This window comes from Taeniopygia guttata, chromosome 3 (assembly GCF_048771995.1).
Source record: "Taeniopygia guttata chromosome 3, bTaeGut7.mat, whole genome shotgun sequence".
NCBI classification, from domain to species: Eukaryota; Metazoa; Chordata; class Aves; order Passeriformes; family Estrildidae; genus Taeniopygia; species Taeniopygia guttata.
In genome coordinates this window covers 59,868,454-59,894,454 of record NC_133027.1, presented here as the reverse complement: position 1 = coordinate 59,894,454, position 26,001 = coordinate 59,868,454, and the positions used below count along the sequence as shown (strand labels likewise).

At 37.5% G+C, this 26,001-nt stretch overlaps 1 protein-coding gene across 5 annotated transcripts in view; it reads left to right on the top strand.

The window, feature by feature from the left end:
• RGS17 (regulator of G protein signaling 17) overlaps window positions 1–26,001 on the top strand; it is a 71,720-nt gene that overhangs the window by 17,429 nt on the left and 28,290 nt on the right. For all 5 annotated transcript variants that reach the window (XM_030268035.4, XM_030268037.4, XM_030268034.4 and 2 more), the window contains exon 2: window positions 23,857–24,000. In XM_030268035.4, coding sequence (XP_030123895.1) covers window positions 23,882–24,000 — 119 coding nt within the window. In that variant the 5' untranslated portion in view covers window positions 23,857–23,881. The remainder of the gene's footprint in view (window positions 1–23,856; window positions 24,001–26,001) is intronic.

Here is a 26,001-nt window from a genome sequence, read left to right as displayed (position 1 = left end):
TCTAAGCATTTCATCTGCAACAGCTTCTAGTCAGGGCGAAGAAGAATTCTTCTCAGAGCTGTGTCAGACAGTTTTGAAATTGCTTCTTTCTGTAAAAAAAAAAATACTTTTTTAAAAATCTTTCAAGTGCCATGAGAACATCAAACAAAACTGTAAGGAAATCATTTCCTGGGGTTAAGATCCATTCTGATGCAAGTAGAATGTAGATGGATTTAGAAAACTCCATTTAGCATTTCTGAATTATCTATCAGTTCCTGGTTCCAGAAACCCATGGAAGAGAAAAGAGAATGTTCCCCTTGTCCATAAAATTATTAGTATGACAGGTGTTATATGTGGGAGATAAAAGCTGTTGTTTAAAAATTATTGTAGGGCTGAAACAAATAATGTACATTGGTTTTGGTAATTCCAGACAGGGCTCCCTTAATACAGACAGGTACCTCCCACACAGCAGCTTTTCTCTTGCCATTTACATTTCTTTTGTATCTGTCATTATCATCTTGTCCAAGTGACTCAGAATCTTAAAGATCTTCTGCTCAAGTCCAAGCTCAACTTTTTGACTATCTAATCAAAAAGAAAATCTTCTTTCTCCTCATCATCAGTCCCTGATTCTTCCACCTGGTTTTAGAAAGCAGGGTTCATGATGAGCAGAAAAGGTACTTACACCTACATCTCTTGTATCCCCTGTTAGTTTTGTATCAGCTAACAGCTACATCCCCTTTGATGCAACCTACACACAAGAGAGAAGTCTGGAGCCACTCACTTAAAACCTCGAAAGATTTCTAAATAATATGTAAGTTTCATGAAAGGGAAAAATTAAGTTTTGTGAGAATACTTGAACTACATGATTTAACAATCTCTATAGTGTCCAACTGTTATTGAAAGAAGTAGCTTACTAAAACACAATAAGCAACAATTTAGTCAGGTTTTTTAAATTCTAGGATAGTCCTCAGCTATTGGATCATCTTTCCTCTCCAGTTTGTTGACTATCTCTACTCAATGTGCTACAGGCACAAGTGTTACTTCCTTTGTTAGCTATCTAGTTGTGAATGGCCAGCTGTTCTAGAAAGTTTGATACTTCATGTTCTTTAGGGGAATCTGAATACTTGCTCTTAAAATACCTCTGGCTTTTCTACTGAGACACTGCCAGATGTGAAGGGTTGTAAAAACTGAGAAAGTGTTCACATCTCCATAAATAGATTTTCTATTTAGTTAATATAAACATTAACTATATGCTGTTGGATATTTTTCTTCTTTGAAGTAATGTCTTGCTTATACACTGACAAATTTTGGGATATGAGAGAGCAGTGAAGATGAACACTGAAAGACAAATCAAATAAAGAACTGTGTCGTCTGTTACGGGAATGCAACAGCAGAGAACACTGATAAAACCAAAGTGCAATACGTGAGAGGCTTATTTATGCTAAATTAAACTTTAATTGTAAGGATTACACTAGGAGCTCAGAACTTACTTCTTCAGTTAAAAAACATGCAAGCATCTTTGTGTGAGTCTAAGAAGCAGACTGACCAATTTTTTGAAGGTTCTCATGAAAGTGACACAAATGGACAGAAATTGGAATAAATAAATAAATGGGGAAGCAATATTTCTATCCATTGCTACAATAACTTAGATGGAAAAGGCCACACTATTAAAAGAGAAAGTGTGATAAAAGCATATCACTAGACCACTAAGTTTGCCTTGCACTTTGTTGTAAAAGCTAGGGATCATCAGTCTGAGTGTTCTGAAAGCTTCTCCATTCATCAGGACTCAAAAAAGCAGTTCCTACATTTTGTTATGAGTCAAGCCAGCAAAATGTTTTTAATGGGCTTTCAGGCTTGATTTTGGAATTGTCATAGTGTCACTTATGGTAAAACTAGAAGAAATAATAGCATCTGTCTTGAATATAGCCATCTCAGCCCCATTACACCATAGCAATGCCATTAGATGCAAACTGGTTTTCCTGTCTTCTCTGCCTATTAAATTATCATCCAAAGTGATAGCATTCTTGCCAGGAAAATTTGCTAAGCATGTCTAAAAAATTATTAACTGTTTATATATTACTTCAGTTTCTCCACCTATTGCAGTTCCTGATTTTCTTTCATTTACGTCTTCAATATCACATCTAAAAAGTAATTTATTGCCCCCATTTGACAAAAAATACTCTCTGCATCGGAAGGAAACTATTAGTGTTCAGCTTGCATCTAGGTTAGTATAAAATAGCTGATAGATTATGGATTAGCAACTCCAAATTTAAAGAAATTCATCTTTTCAAGAAACTGTGGTATGTGAAGTATGTTGCTAGACTTGGGTTTGGGGTTTTGGTGTTAGGTTTTATTTTAAACATCATCCTTCAACCTTTCCCAAAGGAAGCATACTGAAGTAACCCATGTAAACTGCAAGTGTGCCCACAGCATAACTAATGTCAGCTGTCACTGAAGAAAACGTTCAAGTGTGCAATGGTGTAGACCATTTAGCATGGGATGGAAAACTCTGAATCTCATTTGTATCATTTTGGGGACCAAATATGACATGGTGCTGAAAAACAAAGTATTGTTCTCTTGAATTGAGTATTGCTTTCTGCAGCTCATCCTTCATAAACTCACTTGAACTAGTGGACTTTGGTAGCTAACGTACCGGAAAGGCATAGCTTCAACAGGACACCAGGCTGAGATTATTCCTGAAATCCGAGGTCAGTCTGTTGTAACTACATGGCTGCTGAACCTCACTGACTCAAATCAGTTTCCTGACGTGATAAAGCATAAACTATCTTTCTTTTTGCCAAATGTCTGTGCGCTGCTCACTAGAGCCTCACAGTAGGTATCTCTGTGACTGAAGCATAAGCACTCATGGGATGACAAGGGAGGACAGAGAATAGAGAAAGGGACCTGAGAAAGCTGAGACAGCTGGCAGAACTGCTTTTGTAAAGGAAAACAAGGGGAGTACCTACAAACGCCTCCATCGTGGCATATGTCATTCTCTTGAGCCAGAGTGGGGAGTAAACTGTCCTCTGCACTTGCCCAGGAATAATCCTGACTCATTTAGGAGATACGGTGTATCCAAGCTATTACTTGGTTATTGGTAGAAATAATCACTTCGCTTCTGCTTGTTCTATAGCAATTTCCTATCTCATTATCAACCTTCTTGACTGACAAGAAAATAAGTTAAAAACCTGAGTCCTATACCATTCCCTCATTCTTTGTAGGAGTAAAAGATGCAAGTAAAAAAAAAACATTCTGGTTTAAAAACTTTGTCCCTCATTCCCCTGACCATAAAAAGAAGAAAAGAGGGGAAAATCACAGAAATTTTAGTTGTGTCCACTATGAAATATATTAAATTCTATCTGGGAAACTTTGGGTAATTCAAGAAAACCTTGTGTTCTGTAATACTTAGTTGGTGATTTACTGTATAACTCTGCAAAATATCCTACCAAAGCCTTACACACTTGCTTTTATGTTTAGATGGACAGTTACAGGAAACCAAAACTCCTCTTCCTACTTGGGTTATTTGGAAAGTTGATGTGTATCTCATGTATTTGGAATCTGGTGGAAATTCTATGCAAATGCATAAAGCTGTTCTCTTACCAAATGTGTCTTTGCAATGGCTAAGATGGAGTTAAACCAGAAATACATCTGGGTAGCTTTATTGGGTCACTGGTTTAAATTATTATTCTTTGATCTACACTACAGCTACTCTTTAAATTATTCTTCTTCTCCAACAGTTCATGTAAAGCTTTTGCTCACTGTTCACTTTCTCATTTTAAACTATCAGTTTATATAGCTTTCCAGTTTTTAAGTAAAGGGATGGTAAATGGTGCCTAATAATTTCTAGATGTATTTATGATTCAGCAACACTAGAAAACAGCCATGCAAATAACAGATACCTGCCTTGCAAAAGAAATAAACCAGGGTAATTTCATAATCTTTGAACCAGAATTTTTCAGACACCAGTCACTTTGTATCACTCACTATAGCATCCCTGATCCATTCCATTGCCCAGAGAAGAAACCTGCACCAGTTCAAGTGCTGAGGTGCAGTCAGGACAAAATATCTTTTCATAACATGAAGCAAATGTGATTGTAGTAATTCTATTGTTCTATGCATGAAGAGGAGTAATTTTTGTTATCACATATAAGATTTCTTTTTGCACAGGTATGCTATAAACACCAGATATATAATTATTGTAGTATGTCAGGTATTATATTATTACAATATTATATTTCTCCACATACTTCTTGACTATTTGACACTACCTGACTGTGTGAAGCTCTAGCTTTTCCCCTCCATTATGCCCAAAGTGTCCCATCCCTTCAGTTAATAAATCATCTACTTGTCTACTGATGCACTCAAAAGGAATTAAGCTAATTAGCAGAGGTAGCCTAGATGTCTGCAACAGAAGAGATTGCATTGTCAGAAAGTTCTAAATACTGTCTTTTCTTTTTCTCATTGTGAAATACTCAGAATAACCAATTTACTTCTAGCTGCCACTATTTGCCTTTGTACATTGACATTCAAATATAGTTGTTTTATTAAGTAGAATAGCTTTGGTAACCTAAAAACCTTTCATTAGTATTCATTCTAAGCTAAATACTAAGCTTGCTATGGGGAAACACTTTTCTCCTGTAAAATAACCAGGTATACCCAACTGAATCAGTAGCAATCAGTTGATTAGAGACAAAATTAAGGTATTTATTTACAACATAAAAAGCAAGCATATATGGTTTGGGTACAGGAAGAATTCTTGATGTATTCACTAAGTATTGGTTTGGCTTTTTTTCTTAACCAAGAATTTATGAGTTCTATAGCTTGAGCTCTGCTTTTTCCTCTGAATTGTTCTCCCATTTTTAGCTATACTGCAGCCATTTTCACTATTCATGTGGAAACACGCAGGGTGTTTTCAGCACAACTGCTTGAAAACACAATAAATTGGATTCCAGGGGAGAAGGAAACTTTTGAATCTATAAAATTAATGGTTTATAGGCAAGTAGGAAATTTATATTATCATAAAGGTTTTGTATTCTAATATTCACTTGCTGGCATCTCTAGGAATGTGTTGACACAGAGTCCTGAATAATTCAAGTCTAGGGCCAGAAAGATTTGGCCTGTCCCATGAGCATAGTAATATTTTCAAAACTGTTTCTACCCTGAATAGTCAAAAAAAGTCTTAAACATAAACACTCTTCATACATGGGAAAATGTGGGTATTTGGTTTGGCTTATTAGAACAAAATTTTGTTATTTCTTTATTTCAATTCATAATATAAACTGTTTAATTTTGAACCAAAGATTTCTTTAAATTAAAACCTACTCTTCACTGATGCAAAACAAAACTAACTGAACCATTTCAGTGAGATATTTTGGCAACTTCCAAACTTGCTATAAAAGATTTTTTTAAGACAACATCTGTAAAAAACAATTGTTCTGTCAGTCAGTTTTGATTTTGACAATTGTAGTTTTATGCAATAAATATTTAATTGAAAAATTCCTGACCATATCTCTGCTAGATTGATATGGGAGTTGGCTAGAAGTTGGCACTATGCAAAATAAATATGACAGTTGTGTAACTCAAGGAAGAAAAGGAAGCTGGGGAGTGAGGGCATAAAAATTAAGGTGATGTTATCTCAGGCAACTTCTTTCCCAGAAAAATCTCAAAGTGAGCAGAAAGCATTACTGATTTTGTTTGCTGTGACTGCAAGGGGAAGTAGCGTGGCCAAACGGATTGCTTAATGCCCTGGCTGTTTCCCTGCCCTGGAAAGCATCTGCTTTGCAGGACATAGTATATCAACATGCATCTGCTCTGCAGGACATAATATATCAACATGCACAGTGCCAGTATTTAAAAGGTGAAATTTCACAGGAGACTGGTGTCATCAGTATCTCTTTTTGATGAAAAAAATAATTAAAATCTACATTTTCCTTTACCCCATGGCATAGTCTTTGTGACAGTGATGCCCAATGAAGTTTATGTTCTGCTAATTGCAGAGCAACAGAAAATTCTGTACATGAGCAGACTTGCAGAGCTTCCAGTTCCTCTTGAAATACCTTAATACAATAATTACCTTGCCAATTACAAAATAGCCCTGCTTATAAAGCATCCCCCCATTTTCAGGCTGAGTTTTCAAGGAAAAAAAAATTGAGTTGTTCTTGGCTGCTGTTGCACCTCCCACCAGATTTCTCACTTCTGCCTGAGCAGAGGCGGTGGTAAGGTGCCCTGCCACAGACAGCAGTGGCACTTGCAGCAGCAGTTGTACCTGTGGAGGTGGAAAAAGTGCAATCATAAGAACAGTATCAAAAGAGTTGGGTACATGTAGGATGAGTTGGAATTCCTGCATTCCTAGGAAGAGGAAATGAGATGCTGGAGAGATTTCAAACCTTTTATTCTTCCAAATCAAATCCTCTTTTTTTTCCCCTTTCTTTGTTCTTCTAGAATACAGCAGGAGAATAGTGATTACAGTCTCCCTGTGCAATTCCACCTTTCTAGCCAAAGACATTTGGGGAGCAGATATAAATAATCTTTTTCTTGTGCACTTGAGAATGCCTTGGGATATTCTCCAAGTCTCATCTTCAGCAGACACCTTTGTTCCTCAGGGGGAATTTATTCAGTGCCACAAATCACTCACTTTGAACATCCTAATCGATATGTTTCAAGAGAGTTTTAATAAATTATGCTGGAAACCTCTGGTGAATAATTCTTCATCTAAAAGAAAACAAACTCGCCTTGAGAAGGTGTGCATCATATGTAATTCCAGAGGAGAACTGAAACAATGACAAAGATATCTGGATACCTGGTTCACTACAGCAGCTACTCTTCAGTGTGAATTTTAGGCAGCAATAGAACAAAAAGATAGAAGGTATTCAGGGTTTTAGGGTAATGGCAGAGGTTGTTCTCTCAACTGTAACAGCAAAAGTAATCTCATTTGCATAGGCCTTGATGAATCTACAGCCCTAGATGTACCAAGAGCATAACAGATCACTTTCTCAGCCTCAATAGATAATGAAACAAAGTCTGCAGTCTTGAACTGCTGACAGAGACAGAATCTTTAGAAGTGCTGAAGTGGCTGGCAGTCCTGATTAGTGCAAGAACACCCAGACTCTACAAAGGAACACCTACAATAGACTAAACAGAGTAATTGCATTTTAAACAAGAACATCAGAATTTGGCCTTTTGTCACTAAAATGTCAATTCATTAATACAAATAATAGTTTCAATACAGGCAATTAAAATAATGAGTGATGAGACTAGGAAAGGACCCACTCCATTAAAATTATTTTTCTGGATTAATTTTAATTTGAAAAGAACACAATGCTGATAGAAGTGACAGTGGGCTTTTTTAGCATGTTTTCTGGCTTTGTAACATAAATTAACTTGCACAAAAATTAGAATTTCAATCTAACGGTAGTTTGCCTTTCTTAAATCTTTGTGTTCATTTCAGATAATTGAAATAACTCTGCAAAACTTCTGACCTTTAATTATAACAACTCCAGTCAAAGTATTTCAGGCATTACTTGCAGGATAGCACCTTTCCATTGCACTAAGAGCTTCTCTACCTGCTGTTTCCTACAAGGCACTTCCAGTAATGGGACTTCAGTGATACATTGTGGGGTTTAGGCAGTGAGGGAAAAGCAGTACATCAGAGGAGATAAATCTACCAAATGCTCCCAGAATTTGGGAAATTGATGAATCATGGCATCAGTGGCAGAAGCAGTCTGATGTTGAACTGAACAATGGTTGGGGAGAATTCCCCCATCCAGAAACTTAGAACATTACTAGCAAAATCTTTCCAACACTACCACACTGCTGGAAACCTTTAGTGTTGCAAAAATTCTATTTTCTAGTAGTCACAGGGAAACTTTTATTTGTCCTTGGTAGAACAATATTACATGTTGTTCAGTAATTTGCAGCAAGACACAACTGTTGGCTTCTGCAGAATCTTTTGTATTTTTTGAACTGTATAACTCAAACATCTCTCAAAAAGTTTGTCTAATGTGTGCTATGAGCAGCAACACTTGATTTGAATCTTTTTTTTCTGGGAAGAATGTGCAGTCATAGTTGTGAATATTATTGAGTAATTCACAAGTGTTTCAGGATAGAGTAGGTTATTTTGAAGCGTTGTTTATGAATAAATAAATCACAAGTAAGATACCTGGTGACTTCAGAGGAGCCTGAGCAAGAGTGTCCAGCAACAGCATCTGAATACTTTTTCATAAGCCATCTTTTGGTTCAGCTGACTTGGCTTTTCTGTCAGTGTACATGTTACTAATGGAGTACTCAACTGGTTCTCATAATTTTCATTAACTAGATTCAGATTACTTGTAATGATTAATCAACTTGAAAAGAACTGCCTGCAACCTGCCTTTAACCACTTCCAGCTTCTGATTGAAAGCACTGTCTTGACATGGGAGGGAAGGGTGGCAGATGTATTCACATAGAAATAGGAAAAAAATCTCCCTCATGTTGTCAGGTCCGTGCCTCCTGCAGTAAGAATTGCTCATGGAGCTGTCTCAGCCCATTCTGGGGGACCTTATTCCTGCAGTTCCCTCTATGGAACAGCATCCTTCTGTGGACTGGAAGCAGGGATGGGGCCACATGTTGGGTTTGGAGGAGGGAGGACACGGTGGGACCTCGCAAGGGATGCTGACCTTAGCCAGGCACCAGTCCAGAGATGACAGAACAGTAATGCCTTAGGGGAAGAAAAGAGCAGGTCATCCTCCACTGAGAGCTGGAAGTCTGGAAATGGGAAAGGCTAATAGAGAAGTTTTAGATATTCTTTTATTCTGACAGGAGTCAGTGCTATTTGAAAAAGGAAGGTGAACGTTATGATGTTTCCAAAAGTAGATGGTACCAAAGAATCTGTTGGGTTTTGTTACTTTTAACAGCTCAAGTAGAGGTGGCTAATGACCTATGGTATGCTCAAACCAAGAGCAATGCATAAAGATGAGCCCCAGAAAACAAATTTTATAACAAGGTATTACATGCAATTAAAACTGGAGTTAAGGACTGGCCTAGATTTCAAAGGTAATTTGGGGAAGGTGAATTTAGATACAAAGCCCCACTAGGACTGCAATTTGAGACAAATCCCTTGTCTTACTGAAAGATCTGTAAATTGACTCTTATCAATGTGTTTAATAGGCAAAGGAAGATTGCTTGAAGTTTTGAATGATAAACGGGACTTTGACTTCTGAATGCCATTCTGCTTCCAGGTCTATTTCCAAATGCATTTTATTTATGTCCTCATTTTCCACAGTGTCAAAGTCCACCATGGGCAGCACCCCACAAACAGCATAAGTAGGCCTGGCCAGTGTGGAAAGACCAAATGTTCTGTACTGGATTTTGCCCTTAGGATGACTCTGCAAATTTTAGGAAATGCAATGAGCAGAAGAATGCTTCCTTACAGTCCAAGACAGCCCTGAAATAAAAGATGAATGATTATTAACTGCAGATATATGGAGTGCTCGGTTATCCATGTTGAATGCTGATGCACAGTTAGTGCTGACAGTACTTCAGAGAGAAAATCAGTAGATAGTAGCAAGTAACCAGAAACTGAGTTGTCCAGGTGACTTTTCCCCCACAAGAAGACAGCTAGACAACAAACAGAAGAGTAACTAAAGCCTGCAGTACTGCTGGGGGAAGTATTCCTGTTAGGGTTTATGTCTGTTACATCTTTTCTTTTTGTCTGTGAGCTGCTCTCCCTTCAGAAGAGGTTTCAAGTGGCCTCCAGTGGAATGGTGGTCCAGAGACCTCTGCCCCACATGCTCCATGAGTGTCATGTGTGCCTGCCATATCAGCCTCATTTCTTCCACATCTGGGAGCTCGTCTCTACAGCACAGGGCAATTCTTGTCCATCAGTTGTCTCCAAGCATAACCAAGTAGTTCCACTGGGGTTTTTTTGTTCTCGTTGTCTGTAATGTAGAATGAAGCCACTCCAAGAGATGTGTATTAGAACTAGCAAGGACTGGCAGAGGGGCATTAGGCATTCTGACCTGTGTCAAGTGTACTGGAAAGAAATGCTGAGTTTTGCAGTTTCAGTTGTGCATCAGCTGAATGTACTAAAACTTTGCAAGAGGCATGAGTCAAATATAAAACATAACAGGGAAGAACAATTTTGTTTGAGAGCTCTTGAAACAAAGCAGTTTTCTCTTTATTGTGAAATACTCTGTTTAATGTCCCTCTCTAAAGCCTCTGTTCTTACTTGTCATTGCAGTTAGTTGCACACCATTCAGATATCAACAAGGAAAGACATAAAGTAGAACTCTGAGGCTGCACAGTTCTGTAAAATATTCATCTTTTGTCTCAAAGGATAAGGATTTATTTAGCTGTAGCAAATGTAATGTTTTTTGCTTCATGAAAAAGTATGTCAGATGAATCTCTGCTCCACATAATGAAACATTAGAAACCACTACTATGAAACAATCTTATCTCTAATGCTTAAAACACAGATAGCTTTGCAGTAAATAAAATTAATTTCATGCAGTTTTCTGTGATTTATGGGGTTTGTTTTTTTTAGGTTCTTTTTCTAAAATCTTTTATAAGTAAGGTTTTTAGAGTATCTTCAGTGATGTCACCTTCTTCAGAGTGACAGCCTCGTCTTCACTTTGCTCCAAATTAGAGAATTTTTAAGACCTGATTCAGTTCAGAAAGTATTACAATAATATGGGTGTTTTTGAAAGTCCTATCATACAGAACATATTGTATTTTTCATAAGAAGAAAGTATGTCTTGGTCCATAACAAGCTCTGCTTGCTACAGTGCCCTAATTTCCAGTTTGCTCACTCAACAAAAGCTTCATTATTCTTTTATTGTAAAGGGGTTTAGAGGAAAATACACTAGAAATTGCTATGGTAGATTTTTAAGCAACTGATTCCATACTGCATATAAATATAGAACATAATCTACCTTTTGACTCAAAATAATCAGCTGAGGCAAATTAAAACAGAACATAAGAATTTTGACCTGAAATGAGAGCTAGATCAGGCCCTTCAGACAGAAAACTTTAAATTTTTATGTCTTATGTGACTAAAAAAAATAAGCCTAAAGAAATATTTTTCTTATTTTTGCCTTTTTAAAAAAGAGACTTATGTAGTTTCTAATATTAAGCTTCCTCCTTCACCTGCTGCAAAGCTTGGTAGCTTCGACCATCTTTTCTAGTTTTATTTCATAGCTTGTTTCTCCTCCCCAAAGCACATGATGAAGCTGCACAATCGACAGGACTGGATCTAGCCTAAATACTTCTGACATAGGAAATAAAACCACAGAGGGGTATAGCTCTGCTAAACTCAATGTAGCTGGGTTAGAAAGTGAGCACAATTCTCCTTCCACACCCTTTTCCAGCAACAGCCTTCCTTCTTTGCCTCGATGACTGAAGGTAGCTCCTGGATCACGGTTGTGGCTAGAAAAAACAGAAATTCAGTAGTGGGCTGTCCAGAGCTTAAAGCTCTTCACCATCCATCTTGTTTCTGACTTTTCATGCTGGCTTCCCAACAGATGATCCTTGCTGGTCTGCCTTTCTCTCTCCACTAATTTCTTGTATGTCATTCAATTTCAACCAAATGACAGGTCACACTTTCAAAGGGAATCTCTAAGGCAGAAGCTTAAGCCAAGTGCCTGGAAAAAGTCAGACAACCAAGAGAGGTCCTACTAAAGCTTTTGGGAAGAGAATCGCATCTGAGTATGTGGGAGAGGGCAAATTGTGGGGAAGGTGGAGTTGCAGATGGCTGGACAGGCCAGATCTGCCATGCCCATCCACTTAATGCTCAAACATACACTTAGAAGGCTTTGCCAAGCTCCTCTTGCACAGTTCTTTTAAATTAAATCATTGCCTTGTCTTCTTATCGTTATAGACATAATTTTTCTAAAATTCAGCAAAATCCCCCACCTAAGTATAGTTCACTGGCTAGAGGGCATATTTCTCTTTTGGCAAAGCTCTGTAATTTTTTTTTTTGTCTTTACATCATGAAACATTGGTTTAAAGGATGAACTCTGAACTTTCCTCATGGAATCTGAAACAAGGACATCAGGCTGTACTGCCAGTAAGCAGAGCTTTCATGGGAGGAGGGATGAGACACCAGACATTGGTGTTAGGCTCCATTCAGTCACGTGACAGCAGTGTTTCAAGAAGTCTTCAAAAATCTATTTTTTAAGTTAAGTCAACTCACTTTATCTCATTGCATACTTATGGGGAAGAGCTACTTTAATGCCTTGCTGTGCAGTAACACAGGTAGTGATTGCAGTCTGTTCTAATGCTCAACATAAGAGCAGGGAGACTGTAAATGTATGGATATGACTATAGAAGTGAAACTTCCATACAAAATTTACATATTTCCAGGGATTTTGAAGGTTTTTCGTTTTCACAGCATATTTTCAGTTCCTTGCAGTTTAGCAGATTTTTTTTTACATTGGTATAATATAAAGATAATGAAAAATTATGAACTTCATATTGTGGAAGAATAGTTTTAAGTTCCAGGCATTAAACTTTATAAAAACAAAGTGTTAAAAGTAGATAATTTATGTAAGACTCTTTTGTAATTCACTTATAAGATATACAGAAGATATTCAGAATATTTTCAGTGTTTGGATGTATTTTGCTCTTTTCTGGTCATCAAATAGTTAATAATTCTTTTTCTCTTCTTAAGCTTTGAAAAAATGCAGTAGCACCACAGCCTTCCCTAGGCATATATTGCTTCAAGTAAACATCATAAGAGGGGGAAAAAATTAATTCTGGAATATCACTGTTGTTGTTTGTTCTGCAAATTAAAATATCCTTTCTGAGAAGGAAAAATGATGGATTCTTTCTATCAAAATTTTTATTTAGCATTTGTAGAAATTATAGAAAAAATTACTCACATGCTTGGTAGGATAAAAAAATGAGAAAAAAAAAGGAAATAGAAACTCCTGTATTGTTTTTTAATATTATGGTTTCCATACAGCAATAACTGTCAGATTCTGCTGGAAGACATAATTTTTCTTTACTGGTTGTGCATATGAAAATACATGCACAGCTTGCTATAAAAAATTTGTTTACTGGGACGGTTGGCATTTTGTATTTTCAAACTGACACATTAAATAATGACCATGGGAAGAGAAAAGAGGGGAGAAGAAAGAATTGGCTTTGTTTTCTTTCTCTGAACCTCTATAAATCCCCTCCAACACACAACATACTAAATAGTTTTCCAGAGTAGTTTCAGAACATCTTAAGCCGAAAGAAAGGAAACTTGCTTTCTCTCACTGAAAAGAAAGTAAGTTCTGGAATGCTCTTAAAATGACAAGGGGATTTAACCTGGAAGTCTGAGTTTGGTTTTTTCTCCACAAATGTGATTTTTTTTTCCATGCTGCCTAGTGACTTGTAGTGAGTCTTGCTGCAGTAGCATTAGACACGCATCTGCCTGCTGTATTGCTCTGCAGGTTAGCAGTTTCACAGCAGAGCTGGCAGACACTTTAGCCAGGTAAAGAATGTAACCTTAGAAGAGGGAAGGAGGCCATGGAAAAGGAACTGAGCTAGGACAGTGGTACAAGTCAGGAGGAGGCAGATGGTCCCATGAAAGCCTGTTGCTCTGGTATTGGCTGAGTGCATCCTGTATCACTGCCCTGAGTTGTTTGCAGGTGAGTACAAATCAAGGCTTCAAGAGCACAGTGTCATAATTTTTTTAAAATTATGGGGTTTTTTTTCTGTTGTCAGAGAACCTTAGAGGCAAACAGCTTCAGGGCCTAGACTGGTGGCTTCCACCACATGAGATGTGTTGGGCTTGGGGCACGGCTTGTCTTTTCCACGAGATCTAGGCAGAATTTTTAGATATTTGGCCATATATAAATGTTGTTGCTGAAATGTTCACTTTGTTAACATATAAATATAGTTTAAGACAGTAGCTGAAAGCTGTGTGCCTGTTCTTCTATATATTATAAAAGCCTCCCATTAAAGGTTTGGTTTTTCAAGCCATATAGTTTGTGTTGTCTCAGACATCCACTCTGATTTCTTGCTCCAAAATAGTTCTAACCCAAGATTTAATCAGGTAAATTAATGGGTTTTGTCTTCCATCTTTATTTTTTCATTGTCTTCCCATTTTCCTACTCTAGTCAGCTACCTTTTTTATTTCATGCCAGTTTTTCCTGATAACTTGCAAAACAGCAGCAAGACATAAAGAGCCCCTGATAACTCCTCCTGACTGTCCCATGCTGGTGGCTGTGAGCAGTTTCCTTGTTCTCTCTGCACTGATGAGATCCCAGCCATGTCTCAAAAACAGCTGTAAGGGAGACAGCTGGTGACCTGGGGAAAGGAGAGCACCAATTAGAGTATGTAGCAAAGCCTCGAGGAAATATGTGTCCACAGCACTCACTCCAGCACATCCATACATCCATGAACCATTCTGCTACTAAGGAAAAGAGCCACGTTCTTTTTATAAATAGGAAACCCGCACATGTGACAGACCATGAAGGACGTGATGCTTAGTATCAGCAGATGGAGAAATTAGTGTTTCTATATGCAACATGCAGGTAAACAAAACAGCATCAAACACAGAACAAGCAAGTACAGTGAAAGATTCAGAAAGTAGAAATACAGGATTTCAGACCAAAAAAAAAAAAAACCAAAAAAAAAACAACCAAACTGCTTCAAGTATGGTAACAGTATCTGGTTTTAATACCATATGCCAGCATGGTGGAAAAGAGCATGTCACTTGCACCAAGTAGAACTGGCCTTCTCTTACGCCCTCAGACCAGCAAGTATCAGCACTGTCTATAAAAGCACAATATTAGGCGCTTGCTATGAGTTTGGAAGTAGCACAGCTAGTGGTAGAGAAATGGAGATTCATTGCAAGTGGGTATGCACCCACTGTAATGGGTGGCCAGCCTGGCCACTCTCTGCCAAGGGCAAATATTTGTTTGGTTCTATGGTCATGAAATTCATAGAAACTGTAATGTGAGTAGAACATAGCACCTACACAAGCCTTGCCCCTGCCTTTCACACTGGAAGCAGCCTATTTGAGTGTAGTGCTTGCATTCACCTTCTCCCACTGTTCCAAGGCATCAGAAACAGTTTAAGGCTGTTTCAACTTCATGCCACCTTCTTCTCCTCCCCCTCTGTTATACCATATTAACCAAATACCTTCTCTACACCATACTGCTCTCTTAATTTTGTTTATTATTATTGCATTTTATTTTTTTTCCTTTTGAGGGTGGCTGAGGAAGGGAGGACTGGAAGACACAGAGATCATGTCAGAAGATATCTTGGAAGTCAGTCAGTGTAACTAAAATCAGCATGACTACCAAATATTGAAGTACTTCAAAAAGCCTATAGTCAGGAAGCCTTTTTGAATCTACTTCTGTTCAAATTTGAGACTTTCATTTTGAAAAGGAAATTGAAAAAATAAAGGACCTTTGAAGTAGAGGATGCAAGTCTTCATCTTACAGTGAAAATGTGGATTTTGTCATTTCAGAGACTAGAACCATGTCCAATGTGCTTTCAGAAAAGCTCTTGTCACATTAAAACAGTTTTCCTAATCCTTTCCTTTGTCTTTAAGCCCTTAGTAGCATGTGCACCATAAACAAAATTTATGTGCACTTATTTGATTAAAAGCTGCCATTTCTGCGGTTAAAATTTTCAATAATGGTCTTTTCTGCACAAAAATAGTTCACCAAAAATAAAGCTTGTTTGACGCTTGGATCGCACCTTCAAATCTGTTTAGCCTATGTTGGCTACAAATTCTTGTGCTATGGCTATGATTTTTTTTCTTAAATTTCTGCAGAAATCTGTGCAGAATCTTTGCAGTTCAAATAACCTCAAAATGACATCTGGCTTTTTATACAGAGAAAAGATTTTGAGCACAAGAAAACTTATTTAGAAATTACAATGTTAATGCATAAAATAAAGCTCTGTGGGTTCTCAAGTGTCTTCTTAGTGTCTTCTTAATGAAGAATGTCAGAGACTTTAACAAAACATTTATTTTCAGCAATATGTCAAGGTATGTATTTCTCCACCGTAAGAAATTATCTTCTCAGCTTTCTAAAGTGTACTGGCTTCCTGTGTGCAAGTCAGTGGAAACCATGCTAGCTACAATGAATAGGTATATAGATGTCATGTAAACAGGATTCTTAGATGTTTTTAAAACATATGTAAATAAAAATAATGCACTTAAAAATAAACAAAAGGTTTCCTGATGAGTTTTATATTTTGCTTTTTATACAATGTTCCCCAAGACTATAAAATGGTTTTAATCATAATTTTAGTGACGCTTCTTAAAAACCACATGCAGCCATCTCAAAATTTTCAATAATGCATTACTGTCAGGTTTAATGTTTTGTTGCTGAACAGTAATGTCTGATTCAGAAGTACAAATGCAAATCTACTTGATGATGCAAAGATTTAAGCAAGGCTTCTCCAGGATATCAAGTTCCCATAACATAATAAAAAGAAATCTCAGACATCCTTTACGAGTACAGAGGGTGTCTGGGAAAGTCATAAAAAGCATATGGCTGAAAAAAAGACAAGGATTTCATAGTGTTCAGCCAAATTGCACAGTTTCAATTTAAATGAATATTTGTATATGAGTGCTCTACCCTAAATAAAACATTTAATGTCTGAACACTTTTTGCCAGTTTTCCACTAGATTTTTTGGTTTTGTCCTATCCTATAATGGATAGAATGTCCACTCTATGACCTTCTCAGGGCTTGCTGCGAAATACTTTAGAAAGAGTCCTACATCTCCCAGTCAGAAGACCTGACAGGAGAAAGGTGTCTGTATGGCAGCAGTAGATCATGTGTCTTGAATTTTTTTTTGTTGTGCTTCAGTAACTAATAGAAGAGGAAGATATTTTGCTGTAGGCACTCAAGTCAGTTCTCCAAAAGCAAGTCAGTAGGTGCAATAACTTGTTCCCTGAGCCAACAGGTAATCAAAACCTCTGATGTCAAAAGTTCAATATAACTCAGTTGCAGTTCTTTTGGTAGATTTCTTCTTCTCCATTACTTTGTAGGAACTTATTTGTGAAGTACTGAATGACTTTCAGGATTTATTAAATGAAGGGAACGTACCCATGTTGTGGTTTCTCTTGTGCAGAGTGAGTAGTATGAATGCCATTGCTGTATGATGGCTGTTAAGTGGTTGTCAGCACCCAAAAGGGTGCCTGTTGTACTGCTGTCTTGATTTTGCTGCTCACTCAGCATTGCAAGGGGAGTGTGGAAATCTTTTTGTAGCTCAGAGACATCTGGTAAAATCTTGTGGTCTGTCTTCATTTAGCTTGTGGTACCTTTAAAACACTCCTCCAGATGAATGAAGACAGCACAAATAAAAAATCAATGTTGTGTTAGGGCTGTCTTTGCATTGCAAGTGCAGCACATGCATCAGTGATATTATTTAACTGGCAGTTGTATCCAGACTGTGTTGCATGGTTCTGTTACTCTAGGATGCCTGTTCTTAAAAAGCCCTATGGATTTAAAAGAGATAGCATATCAAACTGCATTTAAAACAAACAGGACATCACAGGTCATTAGATGTGTCACATTGTAGCATTTTCTGAGGGTTTTTGCTTAGTGTTTCCAGTTAAAAATTCTATACGTTAAAAATTGACTGACTACTGAAAAAAAAAGTAACTATTTGGAAAAAAAAAAAAAAAGCAACAATATTTCAGGGTTATCTTTGTCACTTTCCTGCTTACTATTTTAGGAAACTAAAACTCAAGCAACCAATCAAAATCTTGTAAAGGTCATCTAGTTATCCCCAAATAACTCATTAAAAATATTCAAGAAAATGTTAATGTAACTCAGTTCTAATAAACACTGAGATTTTCCAAATATATGGAATATATTACAAAATGGTAGTTTGAAGTCTTGAATCCACAAGGTACAAAGCTTTCCTCAGTGTACATTTTGGTTCTTACAGTGAAGCCTGGATGGAGCCTTAAATGAAATTGTTTACCTTAATACTTAGGTTTTAAAGGCTTTCAAACTCCCTAAACTTACAAACAATCTTTATTAAGAATCAAGTGAATGCCAGTAAAGACAGTGAAAACAAGTATAGTTAAGAGATGGATAGATTCACATCTGGGTCGGAAGTAAACTGGTATAAGGTACAAATTTATATAAACTACACAGTTGAGATTGTGGCCCTTTATTTTCAAAGTCAAAAGAAGAAAAGCAGTGTGGGAGAACTGATGTGATAGATCACAAAAAAAGAGATATTTTAAGGGCTAAGTTTCTTGCCTGCAGAGTAAATCACCCTCTGTATCCTTAAGTCATTGACTGCACCTTTCTTTTGTGAGGTGATCTTTCTTGCCTATTGCAAAGTTTGAAAAAGGACAGATTGCTCCAGCTCATTCTGCACCAATTCTGTCCCAAAATCTTAGCCATTATGTGTCCTACCTGCAACAAAAGACAAAATGCCACTTCCTGGCTGTATAAAATGTTTATCCTCACCCTTATATGATCTCTCTGTTTCAAAATAGCTGTTAGATAATGATTTCAGAAGATAGAATGGAAACTCTTCTCAACCCCCTGCAGTTTCAAGATTTTTCTCTGATTTCATAGCGCAGGAGCCTCTCCAGGGATGCCTTCACAATGCTAAGAGGGGGGCAGAAGTTATTGCAGGGGGATCAGGTGCAAGGGGAGGCTCCAAAACAAGCAAAGAGGGCCTGATGGGACAGGGCCAAAAGTTCAGAAAATTGCAGTACTGTAATGACTGCCTTTTGAGGAAAGGGGGGAAAAAAAAATTCTTTATCAGAAGAGAGACATCAAATTAAATTATTGAAATGGTACAGCCTGTAGTTTTTGCCATGTCAAATACCTTGGGAATCTCTGGGGAAAAAAAAACATAAAAAAACCTATCTAAAACTTAGCACAAATCCTACAGGAGATGGAGAGTCAGGGAAATGCAACAATTGAGAAATTGCCTTATTTTCATTTTCTAGAGGTACTCTGTGGAATTTGAAGGGACTGTAGTCTGTATTCAATAGGGCTTCCCAGGTATAAATGTAATAAACCAAATAATTCTTCCACCAGTTATTTCTTTTGAGCAGTCTTCCCAAGACAGTGCTCTGTGCATAAGGGGATTTCTGTAATAATTACTCCTGGGAACCCAGTGGAATAAGCGGTAATTACACTATCTAAACACAGAAATAGATCCTTGTGCCATGGGTACCAGTACTAATAGGAAACCTTACTCCAAATTTCTAAGGGCTTTTTAGTATTCATCATCTTCCAGCACTGCAAGATTGAAGGGTTGCACAGACTTTCTTACTCTGCAGCTTATAAGAGCCACCTGTCTCATAACTAGTATAATAAACAGTTGCTGTACCCTTGGGTTCCTTTCCTCAGCTACAGAGTAGGGCCAGCAGATGTTATGCAAAATGAGGTTCTCCATTATTATGGGATTGCTCAAAGGGCCATAATACCAACCCACCCCCAAGAGAATGAGTCAGTCAAGCAAGCTTGAATACTATTCTTATTTCTATCAGTACAAATGGAAATCACAACACAGTTAGTAAACCATGCCACCAAATGGAGGAAAAGAACCAGATGCAAAACTAGCAGAAGAAATTGATACCTGTGACGTGATGGTCTGAGAGATGATATGTAGTGTACCAAGAAGAAAAACCATTCCATTGGACAAAAGGCCCACCTTCACCACCTGGTACTTTTGCCAAGCTAGAGGGTCTCAGGAAGAGTGAAAATGGTGAAAAAGCTAAAAGGCAAGCTGAGATCTTGGAGGCAGTGTGTGTATTATTTGTACTATTATATTCTAGAAGTTCTACTCAGAATAAATTCACAACATTCTAGTCCTTCATAATTATGTACTAACTTTCACACTTCAGAAAAATTGTTCATTTCATTGCTGTGACTTGCTGAATCAAAGATTCTAAATTTCTTTTTATGCCTTGGACCAAGGCACCAAAAATAAACCCTCTGTCTGCTCAGTCTCTAAATATAGCCAAGAATTAAGATATTCCTGCTTCTGCATCCTAAATAATCTAATGGAATCAATTACTGTTTTGCGTAGATGACATCTGGTATTTGCAAATAAAACATGAAACATGATATCCAACCAAAATAAGCATGAAACTAAAGTTTCCATCCAACTACATCCTCAGTAAATGTAATAGTTTTGCTTCACAGGATGGATTTTTCATATCTCTTATAAACTTCAGCTTAAAGCTTTGTGAGAGCAAGTAACAGCAAGAGAAGAACAGGGCTGATGACTTTGACTTCAGCCGCTGGTTAAACCAGTGAACACCTCATGAATACACTGAGAACACTGTCCCATTGCTTGGAGTTTCAGTCTCATGCTTTTATTGAGCAGAATACCAGTCATGTCAAGCAAAATCACTTTATTTGTACCATGAGACACAACAAGGTTCAGAGTGAACACCAATGTCAGCTGTGGAAAGGAAAGAATCTGAAATGTATTAAATACAACTGTTTCCCACTGGCAGTAAGATCTTTTCCCCATTATATTTCACAGGTAAGTATAGTCGTACTATGTAATACCCATGTTTACAAAATATATCCCATTGTAGCACTTCACTGGCATTGCAATTAGAGCTTTATTCTGTTAGAGCCAGAATCTCCTTGGATGTACATACAGGATTTGGGGATGTTGCTCGCTCTTTCTTTCTTCCTTGCTTAGGAAAAAAACCAAAAAAATCTTTACTGTGAGAGCAGCGAGGCACTGGAAGAGGTTGCCAAGAAAAGTTGTGGGTCCCCATTCATCCCTGGCAGTGTTCAAGGCCATGTTGGATAGTGAATTGAGCAACCTGGTCTAGTGAAAGGTGTTCCTGCCCATGGCAGGGAGATTGGAACCAGATGATCTTTCAAGTCCCTGCCAATCCGTTCTATGATTCTGACTCTGTGATTCTTTTCTTTCTTTCTTTTATCTGTTCCCTTTTTTTTTCCTGTTGGTTTTTTTTTCAAATGCAGCGTAAATAGATAAATATGACTTTACCTGCAATCAAGGACTGCCCTCTTCCTTCACCAAATAATGCATGGCCAGAAAGGGGGGGGGGGTTATGTGCCCCTCCATACTCCGGAGCTGTTAAAACAGCAAAACAAGCACTTCTGCTCTAAAGACTGGCTAGACTGTCTCTGAGCAACCTTGGAGGAAGCCATTTCTCCTGAAATGCTCTACAATGGAGACCCATATTTCCTCACAATTCTGTGTCCTGCTAAACTTTCAAACCTCTGAAACAGCTGGGCTATGATACTTCATACCAAAAGATGAATGCTGGAGACTTTTCAGTGGTTGAGGTTGCTGATCAAGATTAAAGGTGTGAACCATTCCTGTAAAACCCCTCTTCTGACTGTCCCTCTCTGCCATATTCTGTGTGTTGGGAACTGCAGTTGCAGATTTTACCTCTCTGCAGCTGCATAATTCCCACCCATTTCACCATCACTTGCTGACAGTGTGAACAGGGATGGAAGAAAGTGCTCCCCATATTCTCCTTGCCTACGTGATGTTCAGTTTTCTCCCCTGCTCTGTCCAAGTGCTTCCCAAGGTAAATGAGGAAGTCACTTGAAGCAAGTTAAACCTATTTTTTTTCTTTTCCCTCTAGATTAAATGTCAATCATGCCTATTCTATTATCAAATTCACCAGGTCCCTGTACAAATGCTGCTTCCAACACAGAGAAGGGGGACAGCTCAGGTGAGGGAATGAGTGAGCTGTGCAGGAGAAAAGGGAGAGGGATATTTTTAGTGGCAGCATCATCTTGTGGTGTGGTAAAGTTTTTGTGAAACTACAGCAAAGTCACCAACTGTCATCATCATGTCTGAATTCATAACCTTCATCCTGTCCCCTTTATTATAGTGCCATATATTCTAGCCATACTACATTTTATATATATATAAAATGATGGAAAAAATGCTTGACTTCAGGTACACAGGTGGAATGAATGGGATTACAGCCCAACAAATCCCTAAATATCAATAACTTACTGGTTTCTGAAACTAATAAATTTTGTTTCGTTTTTTTTTTTTGTTGTTGTTGTGCAAATATTTCTAGAATCACTATCTTACTTAAAAGAAATTAGCATTCCATTTGAAAATATCTGGCTTTAATTCCTTTTACTACAGTCATTGCACTTGCTGAAAAAAATACCAATTCACAGCATGACACAGCTATCTATGAAATAATTTAACTGCATCATGCACAGTCAGCAGAAGTTCTGCACTGTAATTTGGAGAAAAAGACTTCAAACTGTTACTCTCTGAGCTACATATTATGCTTCAACAATTTCCTTTCCTTCCTATATGTTGAAAAAAATATGGGCAGTTATCCAGTTACACCAGAGCATCCCTTTTAAACACCAGAGGTTTGTATTTGACATGAAAAAAAAAAGGCTTTTTTTTGCATGTAATTTTAATTTATTATAAACCATAAGTCATATCAATGGCATAAGCAGGTGCAACTACCAGTGATGGTTTAAAAATTCTCCATTGTTTGATTTGACCAAACACTACAGAAATTACTTGATCTACTCAGTGACAGTATACATGGAAAAGGTAGCCATGCAAGAAGCCAAAATAACTGCCAACATTGAGTTTTAGAGCACGGGTTTGAGTTGTGAAGCTTAGTACCCTTGCTGTCTGTGGTTGTGTGAAAGCTGTCTGGAAGAACACTTGCAGAATAAAAACCTTGGGAGTTTTAGCAACCATGTAAATGATAACTCTCACAGGTGCTGCTTGAGTGCATGTAGAAGTGGCATGTCCCTTGTTTGTCTGTGCATGGTGTACCCAGGTGGCAAATCAGTCAGATTTTGCCTTTCCCCAGCACCCCTGTTTGTAGCAGGATGCCCTGGGAATGTGGAACACAATGCATGCTGCTCACACCAGGCCATCTCTGCCCACTTCTGTTTTAAACCTAGCTACTCCCCATAGTAATCTGTTAGTTCTTTTGCAAAGGCAAAAGTACCAAATTTTACTCAAATTTATGTTTGTACTTGCTGTTACTCTGGGTAACTTAAAGTTGTTGTAGAAAGATGTGAGTCATTGGAAGGATCTTGACATCTAAACCTTCCTAAATAATGTACCTTATCAGTAAATGTTTAACTTTTGAAGACTAGATAATGTATGATATACTACTTCCAGCAGCATGTTTTAAGTCACTGAGAGGAAAAAAATCTTGGCCTAATAAAATCTAGGAAAAACTGGCAATGAGCAAAGAAGATCTGTGACCAGAAAATTGTCTCAAAGGTGGAAAAGTATCTTATAAATACATATTTATTATTCATTTTATTTACCAAGAATAACTCTTCAGTAGCGAGCCTCTCAGTTATGACATATTAAAATCTTGGCCCCTACCAATTATACCAATACCAATACCCTTACCAAAAATATTATGTTGAGCTGCCCTCAATATAATATTGGTAATATAATGTCACTTACATCAGTATAATATCACTTACATCAATTTCATTGGTCTAGCATAGATTAAAGAAGTCAAAAAGTAAAAAACATTAGTTTCCAACTCATTTGAAGGTGAATAACCATCCTGCTGTATTTTTAGTGGTATATTTAGTGCAATGGAAATAGTACTAAACAGCTGTAATAGTCATATGGTAAGGAACAAGGCAGTCTCTTCCAAGTGCTACAAAAGCTGTATGGTTTGCTGCTAAAATCACTGATAATAAGCAGCTCTTTGAGTCCAGCCAAAGCAGCAAGAACGGGTGTGATTCAGCAGCACAGGAGTGTAAGCGTGTCACTGAGAGGTGCTCTTCTGGAAACTGCTTTTAACACACTGAAACTCTTTCTTGGCTGGCTCAGTTGATGGTCACGTGCTTTTGTTGCCTTGTGCTGTGAGAACCAGTTTCATCAGGCTTTGCTGTAGAAATGTAAATGTGATTTATGATGGTCTATAGTAATTCTATGCATCTCTTATGTCTGTGTTCTTATAGCCACTTGGGCACTGAAGTAGCTGAAATGAGAAAGAGGCAGCAGTCACAAAATGAAGGAACATCAGCTGTGTCTCAAGCACCTGGAAACCAAAGGCCCAACAACACATGTTGCTTTTGTTGGTGCTGTTGCTGCAGCTGTTCATGGTATGTCCTGTAGTATATTTGTTTCCATATCCAACACAGGTAAACAATGAGAATGGAAAGCACTGGGAACATGTTAACTTCTGGGAGCGGAGACACAATTCAACTTTTCACTTAAAAAGTTGATTTAAATATTTCCTGATTTGGTTGAACATCTTGTGATGGGGAAGAGGAAAGAATAGTAAATCCAAGCTATATTTATCCTACTTAAGCCATAACTAAATGAGGAAATTTCAAGTAAAATTTTTATTTGTGAGTGAGAGACTCAATAATTAATATTTTTTAGCTTGCATTCGAAACACTTTTTTTCTGCTTGTCCTTTGGATAGTGCACTTCTCTGCATTCAGGAGAATAAAAGGGAGATGGTCACAAATGTGAATATGTGGTGTCCTATTTTATTACTAATATTAATTCAGTGAATCTGAAAACATGAGCCTTAAATTCCACTTTTAAATAGAGTGGCATAATTTTAGTGGTTGCTTGTCCCTTCCTCAACAAAGTGTTCACTTGTAAAGTCAAAGATTTAAGGTCAGTTTCAGAAATAGCTTTACATTCTCAGTGTCTTGAGATGCACCAGATCTTTGTTTCTTATTTTTATGAACACAGTATTGAAATATAAGGTAAATGGCATGCAGTACTCTTCAGAGACCGTGCATCATATTAACCAGACAGTTCAGTTTGTTTGCAATCACCATTCCTCTGTGTATCTGTGTTATTTTCACTTCAATCACCCATCTGGCCCCAGTCTAAAACCTGAAGCTATTTTCTTCAGTATATTTAAACATACATACCAGTATATATGCACTAGGGACAGGTTTTTTCCCAAGATCCTGCCACATCCTGGAGGCTGTGACAGGGTCGACCTGCCTTATCTGTTACTTCCAGTTTCACTGGAAGGCAGAGTATAGTTGGAGCAAGGATGAGCCAGAGCTCATATTTTACCAAGTTACTTTGCAGTATGTTTAATCCTTATTGAGAAATAGATGGAAGTGTATTAAACAGGCAGTAAGGAGAGGGTCTTTTGTCACTTTCCTTTCTGCTCTGGGACAAGTGCACAATATCAGCTATTCTGTTACAGGACAGAGATTCATTTACCTCAGTATCCTATTTCAGGAAGTGAACTTTATCAGATGCCACAAGAATAAAACAAGTAGATATGAACCTCCTCAAACTACCCAGAGAAAAACACCTCACAATAACTGTCAATCTGAAACTTAGGGATTTCCTGGCCTGGAGTTCCTTTTTGTGTGGTTTATAGACTTTGGTGGAATTTGCTTTCCTTAACTTGTCAAACCATTTTCTAAAGTGACTTCCTAAACTCATCTAAAATTTTGGCACCCAGGGTTTCCTCTAGCAATAAATTCTACAATGGGCATGTGTACTCCCTTTTATTTGTGTTAACCTATTAGAAATTAATTTCATTTGATGCTTCCTAGTTCTTATGTGAAGAACAGTGACTAATCAATCTGGGTGGTCAAGATTTTACAGAGCTCTCTCATATCTCCCTTCACCTGTTTTTTCTTCCACAGTTTTCTCTATTCTAATGTCTGTGATAGAGAAACTGACCCAGATCATGATTTATCCTTATCTGTCCTATTTACTCACCTACCTTGTGTCTCTCTATGTACCTTTCTTATTCTACTATTTCCTGTCTGAGATGTGTGACTTGATCTGCTTTTGTGGTTGAGACACGGGTGCACCATGTTTTGTATTTGCTCTTGAGTTTGTTACTAATTCCTAGCACTCTGCTTATTTTTAAACAGCCCTAGAGATGATGTTTTCATGGAATTATCCACCCTGAATACATCTCTTTCCTGAATGAAAATAAAACCCATAATTGTGCATGTACTGCTAGGGCTGGTTTTTGCCTTGCATGCTAGAATATCAGTAATATTCATGTAATATCAATAGTATTCATATAATATTAATAGTATTCAATACAATATCCATCTAATTTCTAAAACAAGTGATTTCATTTTTTAAGCATGCTACAACTCAAGAAAT